At 34.6% G+C, this 9,493-nt stretch overlaps 1 protein-coding gene across 1 annotated transcript; it reads left to right on the top strand.

Moving 5' to 3' along the window:
• The first annotated feature begins 5,153 nt into the window (after positions 1-5,153).
• LOC109240310 (calmodulin-like protein 8) lies at positions 5,154-8,255 on the top strand. The gene is made up of 4 exons (XM_019406934.1): positions 5,154-5,722; positions 5,830-5,987; positions 6,158-6,238; positions 7,792-8,255. Exons 1-4 carry the CDS (start codon positions 5,647-5,649, stop codon positions 7,927-7,929), a joined length of 453 nt encoding a protein of 150 aa, XP_019262479.1. The 5' UTR covers positions 5,154-5,646; the 3' UTR covers positions 7,930-8,255.
• Positions 8,256-9,493: the final 1,238 nt, after the last annotated feature.

Raw genomic sequence — 9,493 nt, 5'->3', positions numbered from 1 at the left:
TGTTTTTAATTTCCAAGGCCCTCCCATTAATGGGTATGGGTATTTTAAAACAGCCCTCACAATTGGACATGGGTTTGAGTTTGAATCACTTGCTTGAAATAGAGTTCAAAATACCGCTCAGTGTTAATTAAGTGAAATTCCTTTTTAAATGAATTCGAGGCGAGCCATAATTAGATAACTCACCATGAATGGCCCTCATAAAACTAGTTAGAAACCTTCTAAGCTTAATAATGCAAACGTTGAGGCGCGCGCGCCAAATAAAATCATAAACGCGTGGCCCTCTTTTGATTATTTCCTTTTTTTAAAAATACTTAGAATTCGAGGCGTGCCATTTAGCGGCATTTTTCATTGGCCCTTGCAAAGTTAACAACGCGTTAGTGCTTTAGGCGTGCGTTATTTAATAATACTACCTTCCTAATCTCGGGTGTTGCATCATGCGACCCAAATCCAAATCTTTAAATGTTGAATAAAATAGTTTCGGATTCGGGTGCATTTCATGTTGACACGATCCAAAGACATGTTTTAACGACGTTCAATCGTTCCTAAAAATAATTTAAAAGCGGCTAATTAGTTAAAAAAATACCATAGGCTAAAAACAATGTATTAAAATCAGATAATAGGCCAAGTTATGATAGTTTAAAGCGACCGTGCTAGAACCACGGAATTCCGGGGTGCCTAACACCCCCCGGGTTAACAGAATTCCATAGTCAGAATTTTCTGGTTCGCAGGACTTCAAAAGAAAAGTCGAAATTTCCTCGATTTGGGGATTAAAAATAAGACCGGTGACTTGCGGACACCAAATAAAACTATCCCAAGTGGCAACTCTGATAAATAAATAATTCATTTCGAATAATGTCACTTAAAGTGGAAAAACTCCTTTATATACTATCCTTCAGGGTGGTGAGTAAAAAAGGAGTGTGACAAAGTGGAACATCCTGTAGCTCATGTTCACACTCAAAAATGGCCTTGCAAAGTCTTTAATTAAAACGTCTGCAATTGATATAGCAAGACCGTTACTCATGAAAATGAGGTTGCCCACTTCTGTTTGGGGTTCACGTCATTTTTTCATGCATCAATGCTAGTTTCGTCTCAGACCGGACAAATTATCATAAATATTTTCCGTTGCAATTAGTTTGGGTCATTGAAACCTAATATATCCCCATTTAAGAATTTTTGTGATTGCGCAGCATATGTGCCTGTAGCATCTCCATATCGCACCAAAATTGGGGCCCCCAAATAAGGTTAGGAATAAATTTAACGGAAAGATTTGTTTCACTGCACATTTGCACACTGTCGATTCGATGAGACACTTTTCCCCAAAATTCAGGGGGAGAAAAATGGTGAAACCAAACGGGAAATTTTGTGGAAAAATCCAACATTGTCCTCATCTTGATCCACGTGCCTCTATTTGTGAAAAAAGAGGTGCAAAAGATTATCTCTTTTGAAAAAAAATAGCAAATCAAATGCCAAATGCATTTACGGATCTGAAAAAGGATAATAAAATCACATATCCCTGCAGAGAATATTTCAATCCGTATTGATGCTCCCTGTTGGACAATCTTTCTAGTGTCATAGCTAATGAGTCAAAACACGCCTAAAACGGTGCAGGACCATTAGGTTCTTAAGGATCGAAATCCTAGAAAAAAAGGAAAACAAATGATCAAGATGACACTTACGAAAGAGTCTCATGAAGAAATCCACGATTTAACAAATCCTGATATTTTTGAGGAATCACTGAGCCTGAGACTCAAGGAAAATAAGGAAAACTATCAATAAATCCAATTGATTACTGAGACAAATTTGAATCGATTGGATATAGTGGTGGATTATGTCTTTGCATATAATGTTGCATCTAGCATTATGCAAGAAAGTGAGGATCTTGAACCTCAATCTGTTGGAGAATGTCGATCAAAGACTTGATTGGCAAAATAGCCAAGAAGGCAATCCAACTAGAGTTGAAATACACTTGCAAAACTTGAAGTTTTGGCCTGTAGTAAAACGTGGTAAAGCCTGTTGGCTATAAATGGTTCTTTGTACGCAAAAAGGAACCGAAAAAAATGAGGTACAAAGATATAAGGCATGCTGCCTTGTTGCATAAGGATTTTTAACAAAGGGCCTGGTGTCGATTATGAAGAGACATATTCACCCGTTATGGACGCTAATAACGTTCCGTTATCGTCATTAATTTTTGCTGTCCATAAAAAAGTCTTGACATGAATTTAATGGATGTGGTTACCGCCTTACCTTTATGGCTCACTTGATAATGAGATATACATGAAAATTCCCGAGGGATTTAAAATGACTAATGCACATAACTCAAAGTCTCGGAAAATGTTTTTCAATCAAATTGCAAAGATCTTTGTATTGGTCTAAAGCAATCAGGACGAATGTGTTATTAATCGCCTTAGTGGAGTAATTTATAAAAGAAGGTTATATAAATGATGCCATTTGTCCATGTGTTTTTATAAAGAAAACAACATCGGAATTTATTGTACTTGCCGTATATGTTGATGACATAAACCTTATTGGAACTCCTATAGAACTCCAAAAGGCAATTGATTATTTAAAGAAGGAATTCGAAATGAAAGTCTCGGAAAGACAAAATTATGTCTTGGTTTGCAAATTGAACATTTGGCAAACGGAATTTTTGTTCATCAATTTGCCTACGTAGAAAAGGTATTGAAACGGTTTTACATGGATGGAGCACATCCATTAAGTACTCCGATGGTTGTTCGATCACTTGATGTGAATAAGGATCCATTCCGACCTCAAGAAAAGAATGAAGAGCTACTTGGTCCTGAAGTACCATATCTTAGTGCAATTGGTGCACTAATGTATCTTGCTAATACTACAAGACCTGACATAACCTTTTCAGTTAATGTCTTAGCAAGATATAGCTCTGCTCCTACAAGGAGACATTGGAATGGAATCAAACACATATTGCAGTATCTAAAAGGGACTACCGATATGGGCTTATTTTATGGCAATAATTGCAGTCCCGATCTTGTTGGTTATGCCGATGCTGGGTATTTATCTGACCCATACAAGGCTCGGTCTCAAACAGGTTATGTGTTTACCTATGGAGGCGCTCCCATATCTTGGCGATCGACTAAGCAATCAATTGTGGTTACCTCATCTAATCATGCTGAGATAATTGCTATTCATGAAGCAAGTCGAGAATGTGTGTGGTTGAGGTCTATAATACATCTTATACGAGACAAATGTGGTTTAAAATGTGACAAACTACCCACAATTTTGTATGAAGACAATGCATCATGCATAGCCCGATTGAAGAGAGGATTCATAAAAGGAGATAGGACAAAGCACATTTTACCAAAGTTATTTTTTACTCATGATCTTCAAAAGAATGGTGATATCAATGTGCAACAAATCCGTCCAAGTGATAATATGGCTGATTTGTTCACAAAGTCTCTACCGACGTCAACCTTCAAGAAGCTAGTGTACAAGATCGGGATGTGAAGGCTCAAGGATGTGAATTGATGCTCTCATCAGGGGGAGTTAATACGCGTTGCACTCTTTTTCCCTTACAAGATTTTGTCCCACTGGGTTTTCCTTGCAAGGTATTTAACGAGGCAATCAAAAGGCGTATTATTAAACATGTGTACTCTTTTTTACTTTACTAGAATTTTTTCCCCACTGGGTTTTATTTTAGTTAAGGTTTTACCGAGGCACATTATCTGTTGAATAGACATTCAAGGGGGAGTGTTATAAATAGAATTTTATTTATGGTGAATGTCTATATTTAGAGAGATTCTAGAGTTTATTACTTAGTGGCTAAGTCACCCTCTCCCTATAAATAGAGGGTTCTATTTCATTGTAATTCATCCCAAAATCCAATAAGAATTCCCTCTCTCTCCCTCTCTGCAATATTGTTCTTCTTCTTTTATTGTTTTATTACATCACCCCTCTTCTCATCATTAATTGATTTAATCAAAAGGCTCAATACTTTTTGATCAAACACGTATCATTACTATTGTTATATACCCTACCAAACGACCCTTAGTCTTTCTATTCAAAGGTCAACAAAGACATTAGTTCTTGTATTTTTGTGAAGGAATGAGACACATACTTAATGAAAAGTTCCATTTCTCCAAATAAACACGTTTTGACGAAAGGACATATGTATTCGAAAAGACGTGCCTTTTTGAGGTTTACTATTGTGAATACGTCCAATTTATCAATTGATCATCACAAAGACTAAGTATTTATTTCAGCAACATTCAAGTCCCAAAATTGCTACAAAACATATTTCAACATCAACATTCAAGTCCCAAAACTTCACAAAATTGCTGGAAAAGCAGGTATTCGATTGTGAATGCTAGCAAGTAGAGCATGCCGTTTTTATATTTACTAAAATTATTTTAGAGGTAGAGCATGCAGTTATGCTTGCTAAAAATAAGATGTCGCCTTAATGGTGTTGCATAAATATATTGATTGATTCATTTTCAATAGGGTGAGCCAGTAACTGGTTGGCCACCAATTACCTTGAGAGTTGTGTACAAGAATTCCAGCTGGATACTTTGACTAATTGTTTGTCCCCACGTAACAAAATTAGCAAATTAGGCATCGCTAATGGTTATAGTGGCCCTAGTTTCCTTACAAAAATATTTTTCTATTGCACTTTGAATCTCAAAGTAACTTTACTTATGTGGAAAGAATAAGTTATATTTAAATAAATACTTTTATAGAAACTCAAAATTAAAATGTTAAAATTTTGCAAGCAATGCCAGTGTTCTCGTGAGAAGTTTTATTGTTTGTCTCACACAACTAAGTGAGGCTCCTTTTTGTCTCACAAATTTGTGGACCCCAATCTTACACTTTTGGGTCCACGAAAATCTATGTCCACAAAACTGTGAGACAAAAAAAATACCTCATGCAACTAGTGTCAGTTGTACGAGACACAAAATAAAATTTTCCGTACTCTCATTGCGTGGATCAATATTGGTGAAAAAGAAAAACAAAACAAAATATTGAATTGAGTTTTAGTGGAAGTACAACAGTACACACCTCCCCATGCCTTCTCCAGTCGTCTCTTTCAATGCTCTCTGTCCCCTACTCGTCTAACACCCCAGCTGTTTATATTTACTTAGTATGAGTAAGTATTATTTTTCTTTATCTTTTGAATTTTTTTAAAAAAAATGGAAATAATTTTGTGCACCGGAAAGGAGGGGGTAGAGGTGGAATCCAAGGAATTAATAGCAGCAGAAAATGCAGATTGCGGAATCGTTTTATGGTTTGGTCCTGCCTACAACACCTAATCCATGACTAACTTCATTTTTGACTCTGCTAATTTTGTCTAAATCTTTTCTCCTAGATATGTGTTTAATTAATTATATATTTATACTAAGTACTAATATTTTTCTCACGTACGTCACACCCTAGATTGTTGACTCTAATTTTCTTTTGAATTCAATATGCGTTTCCACATTTCTGGTGAGCTTGAAAAGAAAATGGGATGCATTTACTAGTAAGTCCCCTCTTGACATATTACACAACTTGTCTACATAAAGCTAAGCCCAGCGAGGATTGAGCTATACTCAACTTTCTTTTTCTCCCATTTTCTACTCTCTTCCTAGCTGTTATTTCGAGGTACTAAAAAGTCCAAAATAAGAAAAAAAAAATATAATGGGAGATATATTGAACCAAGAACAAATTGTTGAATTGCAAGAAGCTTTCAGTCTATTTGACAGAGATGGAGATGGTAATTACTAGTCTCTTAATTTTTCCTTTATGTCATTCTTATTGTTTTTTGTTTTGAATTATAGTAAGTTGTGACATTGTGGTCTTTCAATGAATTCCATGTAACAGGTTGCATTACAGTCGAAGAATTAGCGACAGTAATAAGGTCACTAGATCAAAATCCAACAGAGGAAGAGCTGCAGGATATGATAACCGAAGTTGATTCAGATGGGAATGGAACCATTGAATTCACTGAATTCTTGAACCTTATGGCCAAGAAAATGAAGGTAAATTGAACCAAAGAATTAGTTATAAGGTGTTTTTAAATCTTGATTATTATATAGATTTTTGCAACTTACTTATGACACTTGGAACAAATTATCTCTGTTATCCATATATATGCATGAGAAAAAAGTAGCTCTAATTAGGGGTTATATTCTTGTTATTTCATAAACAGGACACTGATGCTGAGGAAGAACTTAAAGAGGCTTTCAAGGTGTTCGACAAAGATCAAAATGGTTATATATCTGCTAACGAGGTCAGTCTTTGTCCAAATTAAATCAACTTTTAACTATGGTTATAGTTCTATGACGACTTAATTCCGTGAATTCACCTATAAATTTACTACTACTTTTTAGCTCTAATTATATATCTATACATATTTTAAAAATTAAAATGTATGTAATATAAATCACATTCTTTCTAGGTTGACTTTGCTGAACAAACCACAGACTTGTTATCATTTGAATAGATGTTGAATCACGCAACATATTAAAATAGCTTGTCTAATGTGAAATTACATTCCAAAAGAAGTAAACGGAAAGGTAAAACCTTTTATTTTATTTTTATCGTAACTTAATTGTTGTTTTGAATAAATTTAATTATCATGTCATTCTATTTTAATTTCTTCTAATATGCTGTAAAATATCCATGTTCTAATCCATATCAAATACTCTTATAATCACTAGATCTGTTTCTAGTCAATCGTGTACGGCCGGTACTCATATTGTTGACGCGGACCAATCAAAAAGAAAACGTTCTCTTTAAATAAATAACAAAGAACTACATATACTCAATGGATATATTAAAAATAAATTCATTCTTGTCACAACTAATAATAGGGTTTAGTGGAAGGAATTTAGTCAACCACTGGCTGCTAAAGGCTTGACACGTGAATTGATCTGTCATTATAATAAAATATTCTTATTTATACAGTTGTTTCAAACATGTCTCTAAACCGATCTTTTCGTCCAACGAATTTTTCCATAGTTCACACTGAGCAATGCACTTGCTCTTTTGACTTTCTTTTTTAAGTTTAATTAACTTTCAGGCAGGGGCAGCTCAATCATATTTCGGGCCTAAAGCTTTACTCAAAAATTTCAAACTCACACATTACAAAACAATCTCTTTAGTCTTTGGATCCACACTAACTTCTACTAATTTCAATAAAGTCTCATTTGTCGAGTTTGAAATCTTGTTGCTTTATACTTTCAATATGACTTTTCCAACGTGCTTGTAGTTGTGATGATGATTTAAGTATTAGACTAGGTGCACTATCTTTTTAAATTTTTTATCGCTTAGTATAGAAGGAGAAAACAGTGAATATTTACGTTGTACTACTCCATGGAATAATACAGCTTTCGAACAAGATAAATATGTCATAACGTACGAATTTTAGATTATAACAACCACATGATGTATAAAATGCTCTAGAATTTATATCGAATAGTCTTTTTTGCACTTTCTTGGTGTTTTTCCTTCGTATTAGATCTCAAAAAAAGGTTCTCCTATACGGCTATACTCGAAAGACTATTCTTATAAACGGAAGTAATACCTAACCGTCAAAATCATCATTAAAAAGAAAATTTCTTTTCCTTTTTTTGATAAAAATATTGTGTTTTTCATCAGAAGTACTCAATGTATAAAGTAAAATAAATTCATTACTAGAAAATATGGGGCCTTCATAATTTTGGGGCCTAAGGCCTTTAATTTAGCTGCCTTATGCTAAAGCCGGCCCTGCTTTCTGGGTTAAATAGAGGAAATTATAAACAAGATATTGAATTAATAAATTTTTTGTTTGATCCTATGCAGCTGAGGCATGTAATGATCAATTTAGGGGAGAAACTAACAGATGAAGAGGTTGAGCAGATGATTAAAGAAGCAGATTTGGATGGTGATGGTCAAGTCAACTTTGATGAATTTGTGAAAATGATGATGAACGTTGGATAGAACTTAGAAGCGCAAAAACATTAATTAAAATTCATAATTCCTTTCTTTATTCTTTTCAGGTGGCCTTATTATTGTTCTTTTATCATTTATTTAATTTTTGTTAACTCGTCAACGTACCAACAAAGACATTGTAGGATGATTTGATTGTTAGTCTCTGAAATTGTACTCTTTTTTTTGTTAAATTTGTAATTCTTTCAATTTTAGTAGAAGTGAAATCAATTTGTTGGAAAAATAATTTGGAGTACTAAGTTTCTACATCTCCTAGTGGGTGGTGCCTGGAACTTATTCATAATGATGCTTGGATATAACATCATTTCTTTCTTTGATGATCAATCTCAAATGCTAATACTTGATAGTCCGTTGGATGTATTAAGGTATCTCTGCACAAATAACTGGCCAAATTTATTCTTTACTTTTCCTAGCCGGTATGTATAATAGATTATACACAGTTAAACATATATTTTACATCTATCAGCTATATTTAGAGCAGTAATCACTCAAAAGCAAACCATATTCAAATGATAGAAAACACATATGTTGTTTAACTCAATGAATTGTTGTTGTGCAACAGATGAAACTGCTGAAGACAGTTCCTTTGGCGGTAAAATCTTTGAGTCTGTCTCTGATTTGGAATCACCATCTTCTCCAGTTTCAACATGCCCAAAATTGGAGCTTTTGAAATCTCAGAATCACTTAATTTCATAATAGTCTTATCTTCAACTGCCACAGCCTCATAGTTTCATTCTCTCATTGTTGAGTTCAAGAGTTTAGCACGGGAGCCTAACGGTAAGCTTCTTGTTGAGTCGTGTTTAGGGGAGAACTTTACGGGGCAAGTGTTAGTGTGTCACTTGTATTTTCCTCTTTGTGAGGTTGTTCTCTCGATATTTTGTACTCTCTTTTATTATAGTGGATTGCTCATATCCGCTGTGGACGTAGGTCAGTTGACGAACCACGTTCAATGTTTATGTCTCTTTTGGTATATTTCTCTTTTATTGTCTGATTTATCGTCGTTCAAGTGTTACTTTACTAGCTTATGCATGACACCTGATTATTTCGGTCATAACATTTGCCACATTCATTACATAATCCTCCTTAATTATGTTTGAAGGCGCTGCATCATCGATCTGCAATTCATGAATTGCCTCCTCAAAGGACTCAGTATTGTTAAGATCACAATTATTCGCTGCTTTTTCTGATTGATTTGGTAGCATATTAGTCTCGAGTAAGATCCACACATTTGTCTTCTGGCTCAGTATTTGTTTAAAAGGAATTGATTGGAATAATCTGTGGAGCATCTTCAGACTGCGCGCCTGTAGTAGCTCTTTCGTTTGAATTCATGCCCATTGTTTCATCTCCTTCAGCATTGACCCCAAAACCATTTTCAACCTGATTTCCATCCCAAATGAGTTCATGCTTTTCCCCATTTGATCTGTGTGTTAAAGCTTCATTTTCTACCATAACCAAGAAATCTCTTTGATCATCACATCTGAAATAAAATTCTTGTCCGCCCGTGTGATTTCAGTATTGAAATGGTGTGCTTTGTTAGAATGAAGAAGAATTCATG

This window comes from Nicotiana attenuata, unplaced genomic scaffold (assembly GCF_001879085.1).
Source record: "Nicotiana attenuata strain UT unplaced genomic scaffold, NIATTr2, whole genome shotgun sequence".
Classification (NCBI taxonomy): Eukaryota; Viridiplantae; Streptophyta; class Magnoliopsida; order Solanales; family Solanaceae; genus Nicotiana; species Nicotiana attenuata.
This window is presented reverse-complemented; position numbering and strand designations above follow the sequence as displayed.

Bases quoted from the DNA above. Each gene is read 5' to 3' on its own strand.
- LOC109240310 (XM_019406934.1), top strand. From the start codon at position 5,647: ATGGGAGATATATTGAACCAAGAACAAATTGTTGAATTGCAAGAAGCT. The intron at 5,988-6,157 runs GTAAATTGAACC...TTTCATAAACAG, and splicing joins TTATGGCCAAGAAAATGAAG to GACACTGATGCTGAGGAAGA. The intron at 6,239-7,791 runs GTCAGTCTTTGT...GATCCTATGCAG, and splicing joins GTTATATATCTGCTAACGAG to CTGAGGCATGTAATGATCAA.